This window comes from Anopheles coluzzii, chromosome 3, assembly GCF_943734685.1.
Source record: "Anopheles coluzzii chromosome 3, AcolN3, whole genome shotgun sequence".
In the NCBI taxonomy this organism is placed as follows: Eukaryota; Metazoa; Arthropoda; class Insecta; order Diptera; family Culicidae; genus Anopheles; species Anopheles coluzzii.
In genome coordinates, this window is record NC_064671.1 from 72,678,650 (window position 1) to 72,695,544 (window position 16,895).

General features: G+C 48.1%; 4 protein-coding genes across 9 annotated transcripts in view; 2 read left to right on the forward strand and 2 right to left on the reverse strand.

The window, feature by feature from the left end:
* Positions 1-214: 214 nt before the first annotated feature.
* LOC120956753 (reticulon-4-interacting protein 1, mitochondrial-like) lies at positions 215-3,633 on the forward strand. 3 transcript variants are annotated; one of them, XM_040378472.2, is made up of 7 exons: positions 216-320; positions 398-634; positions 972-1,262; positions 1,356-1,509; positions 1,579-2,292; positions 2,642-3,036; positions 3,110-3,633. In XM_040378472.2, exons 3-7 carry the CDS (start codon positions 1,194-1,196, stop codon positions 3,194-3,196), a joined length of 1,419 nt encoding a protein of 472 aa, XP_040234406.2. In that variant the 5' UTR covers positions 216-320; positions 398-634; positions 972-1,193; the 3' UTR covers positions 3,197-3,633. The 3 variants fall into 3 exon arrangements, with proteins under 3 accessions (XP_049464433.1, XP_040234406.2, XP_040234408.1); XM_040378474.2 differs by having other exon boundaries at positions 1,182-1,262; XM_049608476.1 differs by lacking the exon at positions 972-1,262 and having other exon boundaries at positions 215-320.
* A 1-nt stretch (position 3,634) lies between these two features.
* LOC120956754 (eukaryotic translation initiation factor 2 subunit 1) lies at positions 3,635-5,548 on the reverse strand. The gene is made up of 4 exons (XM_040378476.2): positions 5,430-5,548; positions 4,635-5,121; positions 4,315-4,547; positions 3,635-4,249 (listed from the first exon to the last, which is right to left on the reverse strand). The coding sequence occupies exons 2-4, from the start codon at positions 5,096-5,098 to the stop codon at positions 3,921-3,923; spliced, it is 1,026 nt and encodes a 341-aa protein (XP_040234410.1). The 5' UTR covers positions 5,099-5,121; positions 5,430-5,548; the 3' UTR covers positions 3,635-3,920.
* Positions 5,549-9,667: 4,119 nt separating this feature from the next.
* LOC120956254 (serine/threonine-protein kinase haspin homolog) lies at positions 9,668-11,513 on the reverse strand. Its single transcript, XM_049608992.1, has one exon. It carries the CDS (start codon positions 11,186-11,188, stop codon positions 9,668-9,670), a length of 1,521 nt encoding a protein of 506 aa, XP_049464949.1. The 5' UTR covers positions 11,189-11,513.
* Positions 11,514-11,740: 227 nt separating this feature from the next.
* The window catches only part of LOC120958374 (uncharacterized), a 33,030-nt gene continuing 27,875 nt past the window's right edge, over positions 11,741-16,895 (forward strand). For 2 of the 4 annotated variants that reach the window (XM_040381121.2, XM_040381122.2), the window contains exons 1-5: positions 11,741-11,915; positions 12,691-13,422; positions 14,771-15,431; positions 15,591-16,166; positions 16,595-16,838. In XM_040381121.2, coding sequence (XP_040237055.2) covers positions 13,311-13,422; positions 14,771-15,431; positions 15,591-16,166; positions 16,595-16,838 — 1,593 coding nt within the window. In that variant the 5' untranslated portion in view covers positions 11,741-11,915; positions 12,691-13,310. The remainder of the gene's footprint in view (positions 11,916-12,690; positions 13,423-14,770; positions 15,432-15,590; positions 16,167-16,594; positions 16,839-16,895) is intronic. The other 2 variants (XM_049609916.1, XM_040381125.2) reach the window with 2 other exon arrangements.

Genomic DNA, 16,895 nt, shown 5'->3' on the forward strand with positions numbered 1-16,895 from the left:
CTCCAAATGTGTTAACAATCAATTAAAAGACACACAGAGCCATTCGTTTTTAATTTACCTTCTAAAACTCCATCAAAACTTTTGCACACGCGACGCAACGCCCTCCCATTTCCGGAAAGCTTTCGATTCGTTCGTTTTGTATGGTTCGTTCGTCGTATCGTTCGACGGTCGCAATACACACCTGCCCTTGTCCAGTTCGCATGTCCACCGGCAGCGCCCAGTGTGCGGGCACGGTTTGTTTTGATTAGTGCGCTTTGTTCGTCCGTTCTTCACAGTCAGCGAAACGCTGGTAGAAAGGAAAACACAAGAAACTAATGAAAGTGGGTGTGATTTTGTAGTTCAATTGTTTTACTTTCTTTGCAGCCCATCAAAACTAACCCTTTGTGTGCCTTTTTAGGTAAAAAAAAGCAATGGAATTGTAAAAAGACAGATAGATACACACCAGTGTTGTGCCAGCACGAGAACGGAAGGACATGAGACACGGTCACAGCATTGCATGGGTACAGGCAGGAGTGAGCAAATAGTTACAGTACAGCTGGATACGATACCGTCTGTGGCGGCAGCAAGCACGAACTAACCCCATCAAATGGATGCGGCCAAACAGCGAGTGGGTGATGTGGTCGGTGCCGTAAAGGTAATGCGCAAACCCTTGCGCGGGTCCTCCCCAGCAGGAGGAGAGTGGTTTCGATGTGGTTTCTCCCGTGTGCTTTGGATGTTTGATGTCGGTCGAAGCAATCACTAACCTTCTTTCCTCATTTTCCCCCCTTAATCGTTGTGGTGTGGTGTATCCCTCCCTTTCATTCCCTTCCCCACTCCCGAGGTCTGTTTTACTAACCGGCGCAAATCTCTTATGTAATCAATGTAATCACGAAAATGGTGTGTTCTTACCGATCGTATCGTATATAGTCTGTGTCTACTTTTTAACCCCTTCATTTGCTTGCACGCTGGAATGGTAACGCTACTAACGTTAGCTATCGATGTAACTGTATATAAGAGCGGGACCACAGCCAAACACGCTTTCGTCTAATACCTACAACACAAAATCGACTGATCGACGCTAGTGTGTGTATGTGCTTTTATGTGCATTTACTGTGTTGCTGCCCCAATTTTCTAAAAACAAAAAACAAACAAAAAAACCGTGTCCCGTTCCGTTTCCGCTATATTTCGCCCCGAATCCCAAGAATAACCTAAGCATGGCAACCGAAAGCGGTCTACGCGTGGTGCGCCAATACTCCGACGAGGGACGTACGCTAGCACTGCGAGTAAGGAACAACAGATGCGGCGAATGCCGTCGACGATCGACACATGATTTTCATTAACACAAACCAACCCCTTTTTGGTTCGTTTACCCCCAGACGCTGAGCGAAGCAAACAGTGAGGCAGGGACGGTGGTGCGTAACGCGTGGAGCAGCTTCATCCAGCTGGTGCAGCGCTTGAAGACGTCGGCCCGGGAAGTGCTGGACCCGTCGGTGCTGTACGAAGAGCTGCGCATATTTTTCCGCGATGAAAGTAAGTAATCATAACGGCTTTAAAACACGGACCACAAAACTCACTTTTTCCGCCTCTTTTTCCTCCCAGTTGCTCGAAATAACGCATTCGCGATCCTGATCGGTCTCGGGTTCGGTACGACCGGCGGCTTCATGCTGGGCATGTGGCTGGCCCGACCCCACCTGCCCACGCCGATCATGAAATCGATCGCGTCCACCTCGTTCCGCGATCCGGACAATGTGGTCGTCTGCCAGACGGCGGTGCCCCAGTTCCAGTCCGCCTCCGACATACTGGTGCGGGTGCGGGCGGCCTCCCTCAACCGGATCGATCGGCGCATCGCGTTCGGGTATGGGCGCACGCTGCGGCGCATGATACGCACCTACAACAGTACGTACGATCCGGAGCTGCCGCTCGTGCTGGGACGTTCCTGTGCCGGAATCGTGGAAGCGGTCGGTACCGGCTCGAAGAGCGGGCTGGAGATTGGGGACGAGGTGTGGCTCGCGACGCACTGGTACGAGCCGGGCGTGGCGTCCGAGTTTGTGGTCGTGCCGGAAACGCGCGTCTCGCGCAAACCGTTTCTGATTGGGTTCGAGGGTGCGGCCAGCCTGCCGTACAGTGGTTCGATCGCGCTTAACCTGCTCGACGAGCACCACCTGACCGAGCACACGTGCAAGGGCCGGCAGATTCTGGTGCAGGACGCCTGCTCGCCGGTCGGGTGCGTCATCACGCAGCTGGTGCACAAGTGGGGCGCCCACGTGACGGCCACCTGCCACACGCGCTCGGTGCCGGTGATTAACAATCTCGGTAAGTATCTCGGCCGAGTTCGGTGACCTCAGGGAAGGCACGGTGGTAGTGGTGGTAGAAGCTAATGTACTCTTGTTTCGATTTTCGTTTCGATTGCTCTGCAAGAGGAAAGAGGTAAATGGCCAGTTTTTTTTCTCTAACCTAAGCACGTTACCAGCAATTCCATGTTATGGCAGGGCCGAATGAAAGTGTTTTGAGTGAACGAATTTAAAAATTGCAAAATTGTGCAGCCCTTGGATAACATTTAATTGCGAAAAAATCAACCTTAAAGCTGCTTGTTACAACTCTTCTTATTGTGCTACTGACCCCCACAAATGTCCCCATTTTTCACCCCCCCCAAATCCCACAGGTGCGGCAGACATCATCACCTTCGACAACGAGCACTTCCGGTCGAACTTTATCGACGTGAACGTGGAAAAGTCCAACTTTATCAACGAGCTGACGTCGCGGCCCAAGTTCCACTACATCTTTCTCACCACCCGGCTCGGGTACGATTACAAGTTTCTCGAAAAGTTCCTTACCAAAGACGGTGTGATAGTGGACGCGGTCGAGCCGGAACAGTCCACCGACGATTACGGCGTGGTCGGGCGCTTCTTTCTCGGCACGTACGTCCGGTGCCGGAAGGTGGCCGCGGTGCTGTTCCGCACCAGCGTCGACTGGGGCGGCCCACACCTGTGCCATTTCGTGCTGGAACGGTTGGCCGGCTTCGTGAACGATGAAACGCTCAAAACGGTCGTCGATCGGGTAACGGTTTTTTTGCTGGTGGTTTTGATTATTCGTCTTTGTATTATGCTTCTTTTGTTCCTCCTGCTTTTAGGTCTACACACCGAACGAAGTGGAACGAGCGCTGGAACACATTTGCAGCGAGAAAAGCATCGGCAGTACGATCATCAGCTTCCGGTAGACGGAAGCGGAGTAGGCTACGATCGCGAAAAGCGAACTGAACCACGATCAGCAACACCACTGCCCCGATTGCTTGCCCGACCACTGACTGAATAGGGAATATCTTGGCATACTACGATGAAAGCCTTCATTCTTATTCTTTTTTTTTAACGAAACCGTTTTCTTCCCCCCGCAACCGGCTGATTATACTTAGATAGATGTTTTGTTTGTTTGTTTGTTGATTTTAAACTGATTAGGTCCAATTTTTTAGCCACGATTTTCTAATTAATGTTCTTCCGATCAGACCAGACTGGGCCCCCGATTTTTGGCCATCGATTTTTCTCGCATGGGGGGCGCACCGCACGCACGGTCGGGTTTTTCTACACGTGTTTCGACAAAGATTCGATAATCGAGAATAATAAAAAAAGTAATAAACAAAGAAAAGCGTGCAAAGACCAAGTCCAAGCGTTCGGAGTTTAGAATGTTATTTATACCGATTTAATACAAATCATCCACGTGTGTTGTAGTGTGTAAATGTGTGAAGGAAAGTTGGGTTGCTCTTGCAGAAGCGAACCACCATCATCCAATCGACTTTTCCTTTTTCCGGCGAACGCTTTTCCACGCCCGACGATTATTCATCAACGGAATCTTTACACCGCGGCTAGCGGCGGCCGGCAGGATGATGTGCATCGTCATCTCCACCACCACCACCATTGACATCCCCATCCTCATTGCTGTGTGCCAAATTATTCCTCCTGCTTGTCGTCCTCCTCGTCGCCGCTACCCTCGAACTCGATATCCTTATCGTCCTTGTCGTCGGCACCGTCGTCGTCCATCTTGTACTTGATGCCGACCTCGTTGTCATCCTCCTCGTCGCCGGACACTTCGGCGTTCTCTGCCTCGGCCCGCTCCATCTTCCGTGCCAGATCTGCCTCATCGGTGGCGGTCACCACCTTCGGTGCCATCTGCACCTTGAACACACCGCCGAGCTTCTCGATCGTCTCTTTGATGACCTCAATCGCCGATTCGAGCGCCTTCAGTCCGTCCGCCTTTTCCGGCGTGGATGTGGTCATTACTAAAAGGGGAAAGAAAGTGTGAGAAAAATGGTACGATTGGTTTTTCCGTCCCACACACACATACCGTAGAGCGGGGGAGCAATGAGGTTAATCTTAATCGGCAGCTCTTCCGTGGACAGTGCCAGCCCGGCACGGAGCGCCGTCTTGACGGCATCGATACCCTCGTACCCGTAGCAGGCGCACTCGATGTCGGCCCGAATTTTCACCGCCTGCGACACGAGCTTGCGCTGGATGTTGCTGAGCAGCGATTCTTTCACCTCCGGCTCGAGGCCGCACTCGTCCAGCAGCGAAGGATCACTAGAAGAAAAAAATGGAAGGAGAACACCACCAACAGTCCGTTAGCTTAACCACGCACAACCGAATCGAAAAGGAGGGTACACATACACGGCACACTGCTTGAACACATCGAACGCGGTCACTTTGTAGTTGTGCTTCTCCTCGAAGTACCACGCCGTCTTCTCGTACAGCTCCTCCAGCTTCTGGTTGTCGAAGCCCATAATGTCGGCCACGTGGCGCAGGATCGAGTTGACCGCCTTCGCCTTGGAGAACCGCTCCGTACACTTCTCCACATCCTCGGGCGAGACGCGCCGCTTGGACAGATCGATGTAGCCCTTGTTTTTGTCGACGCGGATCACCACCACCGGTTCCGTTTTGCCGACGCGGATCAGTTTGTTGATCGAGCGGATGCGCCGGCGGGACAGCTCGGACAGCAGTATCATGCCCTCGATGTTGTTGTACTCGAGCAGGTAAACGTACGCGCCCATCTCGGCGATCGAGCGCACGTTCACCATCACCACATCCTCCACCTCCGGGTACTTTTGTTTGTAAAACCGACACGATAACGTCATGTTGCTGCCGTTGCTTGCAAGTCCTGCAAATAGAAATCGTTTCGAGCTGTTAGTGGTCCATGTGTTTTTTTGCTTTTCACTCGTTGGTAGATTTTTTTTGTATTCCGGCGCACTCCGCGTATGGAATGTGCCGGTCAGTCAGCTACACAGCTTCAGTGGTATTGGTAGGCGGCGCAGCCAGCATTCAGCGCCCGCAACCCTTCGCACAGGACGGTGTCGGTCGTGGCCGAAACAATGAAATTCAAAGGGCTGGCGGCTTAAAAACGACACTCTTCCATTCGCCCGAAGATTCACGGCCGTGTTACGCTTGGTTTTAGCGAAATATACTCACTTTTTACCACGAAAAACTGTGTTAAAAGAGCTGATGCAATTTCACATGTGGCAAACGCCTTGGATGACAGTGACAGAGGGAGAGAAAACAACAGGAGCCGTTGCGTTTGACGTTTCGAACAGTGTGGCCAGATTATTTTGGCGGTTTTCGGTAGGCGCATCAAAATTTTATCGGTAGTTTTCGGTAGGTTAAAACTCGAAACTTTAAAGAAGTAAAAGCGAAATAATGTTAAGCGAGATAGGGGGGGGGGGGGGTGCTAATACGCAAAAAGAAAGTTCCATCTAACGAGAATATGCATCATTTATTAAGGATATGGATTAGATTTGGTTCATCGATTACACAAATGAAGATTTTTCTGAAGTGTCGATCTGAAAATTGGAATTCTAAGCCAAAGAAGGACTACGATGCACATTTTTTTTTCTCAGTGGTGACAAGTTCTTTTTCTCGGGGCTCCACGCGACCACTCAGGGCCGCAGCAGTGCTCCTTTGGATACGATTTTATCGTACATGCTGTCATTTGGTTTTCACTAGATTATTTAGATTGATTTAATTGTTCGGCTGAGTTTTGTAGTTCGATGATTAAAAAATTGAGATTTTTTCCTTCAAACCCTAGATATATATATACATCGGTATTTCTGGTCACTTTGCCCACAGGGCAAGGCGAGCTTTTTGGCGGCCACCGTCGCAAAACCGTCGCAAAACGTCAAAACCGGCGTCGCATGTACTGCAAACCGACGTCGCCAGCGAGCGAAACTCGCAACAATTTCGAGGCGCTGGCGACGGTCGTTTTTGACGTTTTGCGACGGTTATTGACCTTTCGAGCGAGCTTTTGCCCTGCGGGCCAGTGTGGCCAGATTATATTGGCAAGTTTCGGTAGGAGCACTGTTGAGAATGCAACAATTTAACCTTCGTTTCTATGACCAAAAATACACCCTCATTTTTATGACCACCTACCCGGGTAGGTCATACATTTTGTATGGGAGTTCGCATTTCAGGATGGTAAATTTGTTATGGCCCAACCTGCCTAACACTCATCAAGTGGGAACCGAGCGGCGGTCGGGCACTCGGTACGGGCATTCAGAAGGGCAAAGATATTATTAGCGAATACATGGTTTTTACCTACATCTTAAGCTTAAACCCTTCCCGCGTTGTTGGCCGTTGTTAAGTAGCGCAACATATCACAACAAAATTGATCATATCTTCTGTTTTGGTTATTGAAATAACTTGAAATTTTCAGAGAAGCTGCAGAAAACTTTGTTTTTTTTTCAATATAAAAAAATAAGAATTTTCAAAATTATTTTTCATATACAGGCAGTCCCCGAGATACACCTGGCTTCAAGCATCCCTAAAAATTTGAAGTCATGTCAATGACTAAAACAGAAGTTATGCACAATTTACCACGCAAAAGAGCAATTTCTCATACAAAATTATGACCTACCCGTGTAGGTGGTCATAGAAGTAAGGGGTAAAAAAAAGTTAAAATTAAAAAAAGTATATAAAAAATAATTTTGAAAATTCTTATTTTTTTATAGGGGAAGGTAGGTACAGACGGACACGTTAAGGGAAATGGTAAAAATCTAGGGTTATATAAGTGCAACGACCTTGAAAATGTTCATATCCCATATAACCAAATCGGTCTTAACCCACTGTAAAGCCACTTCAAACCCACGTGGGTTTGTGGTGGTCGATTCAGTCGTTAACCCACCAAATTTTAGAACAATCGGAGCTGCCAGTTCCGATCCGATGTATTTATCTTGCCCACCCTTAACCCACCTTTTCCAAAAATGCTTTGAGGAAAAGTTTGGTCAAGGGTTGGCTAAGGTCAATATGCTGAACAGGATTTTAACTCCTCGATTGATTACATTCATTCACTTACATCACTGCACTTAAACTTCCGCAATATTATTAGTCTATAAACTATGCACTGACCAGCGAAATGGAAGAGTTCGATCGCAAGTAAACAAACACACATATACACATATTACACATGAATGTTTTTCGACAAGCCAACTTAAATACACACGTTTAATTGCTTCCTTTGCACAATTAAATAACATTTTATTACAGGTGAAACATGTTGAGCAAATAAATTGCCCGTGCATAAAAAACTAACTTCAACAACATTGAAGTGGCTGCTTCTGTGGCCGTGTGGCTTAACCCACCAAACTGATAGTTTTTTAGCTTTGTTTAATGAAACTGGATTTTTAGTACAAGAAATTGGTGGCGTTTTCGGTATCTTGGTTATATGGGATATTATCTTACACTCATGTTTTATCAGAAAATGTGTTGAAACTTTTAAGTTTCCATCGATTTTTGCTTTTTTTCATGAAAGAAAAACATGATTTTTTTCGTGCGGTTTTGAAATGTTCGGGTAAGATATGACACCTGATTCGGGTAAGATATGGACTCCTGATATGGGAAAGATGGACACCATGATGGGTAAGATGGACACCTGTAGAAATCGTTGGTAAGTGAATAGTTTTACAGTATTTTAACAAATTCTATCGCTTTCCACGTCCTGGTACGTTTTTAAACCAATTCTTGGCTTATTTCAACGACTATTCATCCCAAATAGCCAGAATTGCTTAAGCAGCTCATTTTGGCACGCTAAAGATCGCTGCTCTAATTCGCCTTTTGCAGTAGATAAACAGCATCAAAGTTCTATGTGGGTATTTCAAACAGCGCCTAAGCAGCTTCCTTATGCCACGATGCCAGGGATTATTTTTCTTTGTGTTTTATTTTCAAGCAAGCGTCATCGATGAAATAAACAACAAAATTTGTTTGGTTTAAACACATATGTATATTTTTAAATCTTTCGTATTGATGAATTACACAAATTTTTACACAATTTACTGATAATTCACAATCGCTTCACTCAATATTCATTCTTCAAGTAACGAATCTAACTTGTGCAGCAGCAATGAGATTATTGCCGGCGTCCGTCTTTGACACTTTGACAAGAGCCACCTTGAACCGATGTCATGCATTAAAAAGCTATAAAGTTCCACCAAGTTCAGTACCCTTTCTTAACAAGCCTTCAAGTTCCATCATGAACCCTACGCATAGTGCTAATCAGCCGCAAAGTTCCAAAGAGTACCATGTGCCTGTTAAAAAGCTCCATAGTTCCGCAAAGTACCGTCTATCTCTTAATCAGCCACAAAGTACGACATCGGAACGATTTTTCGTTAAACAGCCCTAAATCAGCTATAAAGTACAAGCTGGCTATTTGGGGTGTTTCTACTTTCCCCTCGCCTGAAAATTTCATTCTCTTTGCCTGTCTTTGAGCTTTAATCGTCGACAGCGAGATTCAAATTCAAATTTAAATGATTTCCTTTGACGAGCAATTCTCGGAATCCATGCAACTGACATTTTCTACTTATTATGAACATTACATTTTAACGGAAAAAAAATTAAAAAAAAAGTGCCAGGCAAACAAACGTGCATCAGCGCGATAAGTAACAAATGAGGTTAGCAATCCTTGAAACAGCATCCCAAGCAAAGTGTATGAATATCAGGTGGTCTCGTCCCATACAAATTGACAACTAATTTCGAAATCAAAAAAATCTCCTTTTGACAGAATGGGTGAAGTGAATTTCCATAGGAACCGTTCGCTTTGTTCTTAGCAACACATACGTAGTACACATTGGTGTCCTCATCGACGGCATTATTTTGATCCAAAAATGGATTTTAATTAGTTCTGATTTGGTTTAGCTTACAGTAACATATATTTTGAGTGCTTTTTAAGGTATTTCAGTGCAAATAACGAAGATTCTAAGATTGTTTGTGTGTAAGGCAAGTCGTCAGAAAGCTTGTTTGGGGAAATGTTTTCACCCATGCTGTCAAAAAGTGACGTTCAACTTTTGCTATGAAAAACAGGCTATGAGACCACCTGATATTCATACACTTTGATCCCAAGCGTCACAGATTAAGCTTAAACGACTAAAAAATCAAATATCTGTGATTTTCGGTAGGATAAATGGAAAATCGGTAGTTTTAGGAGGCTTATCTGTGAATCGGTAGGCATATGAAAAATCGGTAGGAATACAGATAAATCGGTATTTCTGGTCACTCTGGTTTCGAAACACGCACACGCACACATAGAAGCGGCCTGTCAGTTCGATTTTGATTTGAATTCATCGTTAATCTGTCGTTTTTTTCATGTTTATTGATATTAATTAAAAATAAAATATTACATAGTCATTGTGTAAAAAGCATATGATAATAAAAAGGCTAGATACCTAATTCTCTTTATCTGCTTCCAGAACGTCGGGCGCAAAAAACGTTCGCACAATGTCATGCACACTGGTAAACTGCAGCAGCACGTCGCTTAATTGTTTCATCGCCTTCATTCCCGCCTTGTGCGCTTTGCTCGTTTTCTCGCGAAAGTTGCGCACCGACGTCAGCTTGTCCAGCAGGTAGTGTAGCCAGTACACGTTCGTCCTCGGCGCGTGCTGGTCCCACTGGTTCTGCAGCACCGTCTTCATGTTCCTGTAAATCTCAAACTGATAGTCGCCTTCGGCGGTGAACAGCTCCTCGTCGGTCGAAAGGTCGTTAAACAGGCACAGCCCACTGTAAACGATGCGCGACAGTGTGTAGTCGATGATGGTCGCCTTCAGACCGTGCGTTTTAATGACGATCTCCTCGCCCAGCAGGCAGTACGTCCGTTCCGGCACTTTGGTCGTTTCGATCAGTATGTTGCCCGTGTGCAGATCGCGGTGCTCGAAATCGTACCGCTTTTCGGCCACGGCCAGTGCCAGCACGATCTGGGTGAAGGTAGCAAAGGCTTGCTGCGCGTTGTAAAACCGATATCCATCCAGATCGCTGCCACCGAACGCCGTTTCGAACGCGATGTACAGCTGGTCGGAGGGAAAGTCTTCCGGACTGTCGTTTTCCGAACCCTGCCGGTCATTGTAATCCTTCCACAGCTCGAGCAGTCGCTGTGGATATTCGCCCACCACACAGCTAACGCTGCGCAGCTCCACGAACCCGTCCGTGCTGAACTGTACATTCTGCTGGCGGAGATCGCTCAACTCGGAGGAGATGATGATTTCGGACAGTATTTCCTCGAACGTTTTCTGCTTTTCGCCGTTGATTGGTAGATTGCCCTCGATCGGAATCAGCTTCAGCACGGACTGCGTGTCGTTGGGTTTGGTGCAGAGAAACACTTCCCCGTACACGCCCTCACCAATCTTGCGCTCAACGGTGGCCTCCATTTTTGCGAGGGCCTGCTCGAAGCTGATCGGTTCCCGCTGCCCACAGCGTGTCATGACTTCGTCTTTCGATCGCTGCGGACACAGGAAGCGCTGGTCGGATACCGTTTTCCAGGACAGCGGCGCAACAAACCGTTGCACCGAGACGTCGTGCGAATCCGAAGGTCTGTCCGCGGTAGTATTGCTGGAAAGCCGTTGCGCGTCGTGCAGTGTTTCATTCGACTGCGATGGCCCCTGGTACATAGTTATACGACGCTCTCCTCCGATCGAGCAAGCACCTTCCCGACGGCACATTGAGGTTTTCAGTAGTGTCGACATCGATTTCCGCCATTTTCCTGGCCTGAACGATACCCTCCCGATGGTGGCGTCTGCTTCGACGGCAGTCGGAGGAGGCATCATACTCCTATCAGAATGTTTCGCAGGAGTTTTGCTATTTTTAACAGCCAGAAAAGTCGTTTGCTCGCCTGTGTGCCGTGAACTATCATTGGAATTGATTGAAGAAAGTGTGGATTGGCGAATTCTCGCACTAGATCGTCTTGGTGTGCTCATCCTGTGCTGTACTGTACCTATGGCGAGGAAATATGATAGTTAAACCAAATGATGGCGGCTTCCAAACTTATTTTTAATAAAACATCGCTTAGTCTTACTTGTGCCGGACCCAAAATAGTTTCAGCAAACGTATATACTCAATATTTTCAGTAGGAAAATTAGAAAAAATGCGTTGAAACAGTCGATAGATTGCAACGTAAACAAAACCTTTTCCAAAAGTCCGTTACCTTTTGGAAGAGTTGTCAAAACAGCAACCGTGCGATGTTTTTCGATGCTGCCGTTCGTTTTCTCATTTTCTAATTTATTAGGCATTCAATCACATTTATATTCCTCTTTTGTGGTTCTCCTTCACTTATTATGATTCATAATTAATTATAAAATACTAAAACCCACGAATCAACAACGAAGAAACTGATTTTCGGCAATAAAACCGAGCTCAAAGTATTGAACGCGACCTTGTAGCCACCATCGCATCAAATCGCTTGCTTGAAAACATCCCGCCCGGCCCGCATTTGCTTGCCGACTGTCAAACATGCCAGAGCGACCCGCGCACACTAGCGCCACCGCTGTGCGGTATCGTGAAACAGAAAAAGCTGCAAAAAAGTGTAATCAGCTCGTGTTGTCATCGGAGGCATTTTTCCAGCCGATTTTCGTGTGGAAAAAGCTTACTAGGCTGGTGAAAAACTATGTAGCAGCGACGACGCGTACGGAGGCGACCCCCAAACCAGTACGTAGGGCGGTTAGGAGGTGCGGGCGTAGCGCTGGCCCGAGGGTCCGCGATCGCCCCAGGGCGGTGTGCGAAGGCGGCGTCCAAAAAAAAATCGACCCGTTGGCTTTCCCAACAATGGCGACCGCGAACGATGACGAGCACCAGCACCGCCGTGGGCCCCTTGCCGCATCGGTCGTCGTGGTGTTCTGGACTGGTCGCCGTGCGTTCTAGTGATCTGTGATCTGTGAAACGGGAATCGAACGGTGGTGGTCGGAAAAGCAGAAAAGCTAAAAGGCTCCCCGTGAGCTGAAGAACACACACACACACGCACGGGCTACCACCGCCGCCTCGGTCCTCCCACCCGTCAACACCCGTCAAAGAAGCCAAACGCTGAAACGGGTTGTTGTTGGTGGTGGTGGTGGAGTGGAAGGCTAGGTGAAGGGGGCAGTGTGTGCTTCTGTGTGTTTGCAAATAATCAATCCCCCCCGTGCAGTGCAGTGTCACGGTGCACTGTGATTTGTGGTGTTTCAAACGATTGCATTGTGAAATTCCTCACCTTCCCGTAGTGTCCCATTCTAACCCCTTCCCTTTAACTTCCCGCTCCTCCTCGGTTATCTTGATCGCACAGTAACCCTTTCCTACCTTGAGGGAAGGGTTACCCTCTCCCGTTGTCGGTGTGTCGTTCTGTGCTGCCCCGCCGAAACCGATTTCCCGTTTTCCGGCGGGCGCATCGAACACACCCCCCCGATTGAGTGTTCACTAAAGCACCCGATACATTTCTAATCCTTTTCAGCATGGGCCAGCCACCACCAGGAAATGTGTGTATAGTGTCGTTGTAAGCCAGCCGCCGCTGCCCGTCAGAATTTGAAACGCATGTATTCATGGAAAAGAAGGCGGAAAAAAACGTAACACGACTGGTAGCCTGGTAGCCTGGTGCCCGCGTCCTCCTCCCCCATTCCCGAAAAAGAAGGAAACCCCGCGTGAGAGGAAATGATGATTGAAAAGTGAACGTGTATACGAGTAGAGCGAGCGAGAAAGAGAGAGAAAGAGAGCGAGAGAAAAGTACACGGAAACGGAAAGTTGCAATAGAAGAAACCCGCGAAGAAGAAGTCATAGCATACCCGAAGCCCAAGAAGAGGAAGAAGAAGAAGCAAACGGACATTTGCGTTAATGTTTTTGTATGTTGATGTTTTTGAGTTGTGCTCTAAGAATTGCAGTGAAATAGTTTAGTTTTCATCATCCGCGTGCGCGTGTTTGTGTGTGTATGTGTATGTGTGTGCGTGCGTCGTCTGTCGGTGGCGCACATGTGTTTGGGCCGTCGCCGCTTGTGCACGACGGGCCGCACCAGTAGTGCCGGGGAACGGATCTACAATCGCGCAGGGCGACGAACCGCCCCATTAACCGGAAGTGAGCATGGATCCGGAACAAATACTGCTCGACACCAACGACTTCGAGGATGGTTCCGATTACGGTGATTACGAGTTCATCCAGGACCAGGATGCATTGTCGTTGAATGCGCCGCTCGGTAAGTTGCCCCCTCCCCGACTGCTTGGTGGGTAGGTGCGGGTAGGTGGAATTGTGTGTGTGTGTGATGCCGCCTGCCTGCCAATGTAGAAGCTAGAAGTAGTGTTGTGCGATTGTGTGAGCTAATTGAATTGTGTTGTAATAGTTCAGGTAGTTTCGTTTTTAGAAAACGACGCTTGCTAAAGCTCTTTGATCCTTCCTATTCCTCGTCGAAATAAAAAAAAAACCAACCGGTTCCCCCTACTGCTAGAGTGTGAAGGTATCCTGTCGATTGATAAAAATACTATTTCCACAAACACACGCGCGCGTGCACTTTAACGCACTAAAACGCAAGACGATTGACGCTTGATTTGTACTTTATTGTTAATTTCTAATCTTTTTGTTAGTGGTACAATTTTATGTTAAATGGTTATTTTAAGACAATTGTGCATACAAATTAACAACACTAACCTTTCCTTTTTTTTGTTTTTTTTTTTGGAAGTGGGATTTATGTTTCGCTAAACCGTTAACCAACTTAATTTACCGTTCAACAAACTTTGATTTTCTTAATTTCTCACTTTATGATTTCTAAATTTACACGCTTTTCTGCCACATTTTTACAGACCACCAGTAGAGCCCAGAACACTATAGAGGTGCGCCTATCTACCACCACCACCACCACCACCATCCCATCCTGCTACTCTCTGCAAAAAAAGCAAACAGAAAAAAACACGTACTGTTTCTATTTTATTAGTGTGTAGAACATAATTCCTCTTATCATACATCACACACACACACATCGACACCCTTCCAACACACACTAAAAAGGAAATTCCGACACACACACACTCAGAAACACAATACACGCGCTATACTCCTTCGTGTAACGCCTCCAGTAATCCCTATTCCTATCGCCATTTCTGCAGCAAGTAATAGCTAAGTTTGATAGTAAGTTGGTAGCTGGGTGACCCTTCCCGGAGCAACATTCCGGAGGGAAGCAGAATTCATGCCTATTAGCATCTGGCCACTGTCATCAGGTGGTGTGCCCAGTTTTTCGTAGCTCGTTTGTTCGTATCGCATAGATTAAAGGCTGCTTAAATTAGTGAAAGATTCCATTTTTGGACGTCTCGGTGCACCCCCCCGGTTCACGTCCCAATCACGCGCTCTTCCCCCCGCCCTTGTGCACCTATTTATTGCATTAAAATTCGCCGAATTTCATCATCATCATTACGTTTAATTCCGGCTTCCTTCCAATCGTTCACCGCGATCATCATCGGGGTTTCGGATTGTATCCCCACAACACAACAACCCAACAAAAAACGCATTGACACCACCCACACGCACCCCTCCAAAACATCCACCGCGTGCAGAAGCAATTTTGGACCCGGCGACCACCATCTCGTGTCAATCCTCGCCGACCGACGACTGTCTGCCGCAGAATCTCGACGAGCCGCAGCAGCAGCAGCAGCAACCGCAACAGTCAGTTGATGGTGGAGGCAGCAGCAGCAGCAACGGCAGCAATAACCGAACGGAGGAGACGACTCCCCGCAGCAGCACAGCAGCAGCAGCGCCGAAGCCACAGCATCAGAAGCTAACGATCAAAACGATCATACTGAACGCGTCGTCCTCGTCCGCTGGAACCGGCACCGCTAGCGTAACGCTCAACAGTGGCACCGGCTCGTCCGCCTCCTCCTCGAACGCATCGTCGCCGGCATCGTCCTCGCCGTCGTCTGTGTCGTCACCGGCGGCGGCACACCCGCCGGTCGTGCGGTTCGGTCTCGGCGGTGGCAAACCATCGGCCGCGGCCCTTCGCCGCGGTCCCGGGCGGCCGAAGAAAGATTTCATCCCGCTGCTGAAGATGTCGTCCGGGGGTGGCACAAATCCGGCCGGCAGCGGTCCCGCAGGCGGTTTCGGCAACAGCAGCAGCAGCACCACGATGATCAAGCTGAGCGGTGCTACGATCGCGGCCGCTGCCTCACTGGCCGGCGGAAGCACGTCACCGTCCGCCGCGGAAAGCAAAGTTGTTAAAAGGTAACGTGTAGAGGTCCCCCTCCCCTCTCTCTCTCTCTCTCGCCCCGCCCGTAGTTCGCCCCACCGCTGTCGCTGTAGTCCGTGTAACTGTAAACCTTTCCTAACCAGTGGCCCTTGTATGCCTTTTCCCCCTTTTTTCCACCGCTTCTCTTTTTGTAGATATAAAAGTACTAATGTTGTTCGTGGTGGTATTCCTAAAAGGAAAATGGAGATGGCAATGCACGACACTACCACCACCACCACCACCACCATTCCCTCGAGTTCCATCACGCCCGGTGCGCGGAGTCCGTCGTCGGGTGCGCCCGTGCCGCTAGCTTCACCGACCGCCGGGTTCGGCGGCTCACTGCTTGCTTCCCCGAGCGATGATGGCGGTGGCGCAGCCAGCACGGCCAACAGCTCCGTCGCGTCCACGCCGACCGGCGAGATCGAGGCCGATCCGGCCCTGCTCATGCCCGCGCCGGACGATATGCCGTACTTTCCCGAGAAGTACCCGGGCAAGCAGTGCATCCTGTGCAATCTCGGCGAACGGAGCCAGCTCGGGCAGGGCGAAATGTTGCGCATCGAGATGACGCTGGCCGCGGACCAGATTGCGTCCGCACTGTCGCAGGAAGACAAATCGCACAGCGGCACGAACGGGACCGATGCGTTCGGCGACAAAAGTCCACGGGCGAACAGCTTGCTCGGGCCGCCCCAGCTCGGCAGCAGCAAGCGACAGAAAGGCTCCAACAAGTGCAAGTAAGTGTACGGCTGGGTTAGGATAGTTGTTTTTATTATATTCACTATAAAACAAGTTGAAATAAGACGCTGAGGCGTAAAACTATAGATACTTGGTCTCTTCGATCTATGATCATGATTTCTAGACAAATTAAATTATTTTAAAAAAGCTTTTTCTACGATCGTGTGCATGAAATTATCGAAAAATGACGGAAAACAAGTTTATTAAAATAATTTAATTAATAAGTAAATGATATTTACCATTTGGGGTCTTCTTTTACCTCTAATTTCATTATAATTCAACGAGTTTTAATATAAATACAACCGAAAATGTAAAATTATACGATCACTTTTACATGATCAGTAAATGGACCTTTAAACAAAATTTCAGCTTACTTTTTGAAGCACTTGAGTTATATCTTCCTTTTTCCGATTTTTTTTTGTTGCAGAAATCCAATACCAAATGCCGAGTACACGGACGAGCTGGAAAAGATCGGTCATCTGGAGGTGCTGGATAGCTCGATTAGCGATGGAGGCTACTTCTACGTCCACCGGTCCTGCGCGCTCTGGTCGTACGGGGTGGGGCGGGACCCGGTCAGCGGGACGCTAAGCAACCTGGAGCTGATGGTGGTGCAGAGTCTCAGCCGACGGTGTCACTTTTGCACCCACTACGGTGCCAGCCTGTCGTGCAAGGTAATAATTGGTACATGTGAAGATGCTTTCCTTCTCTACATTTACATTCTCTCTCTC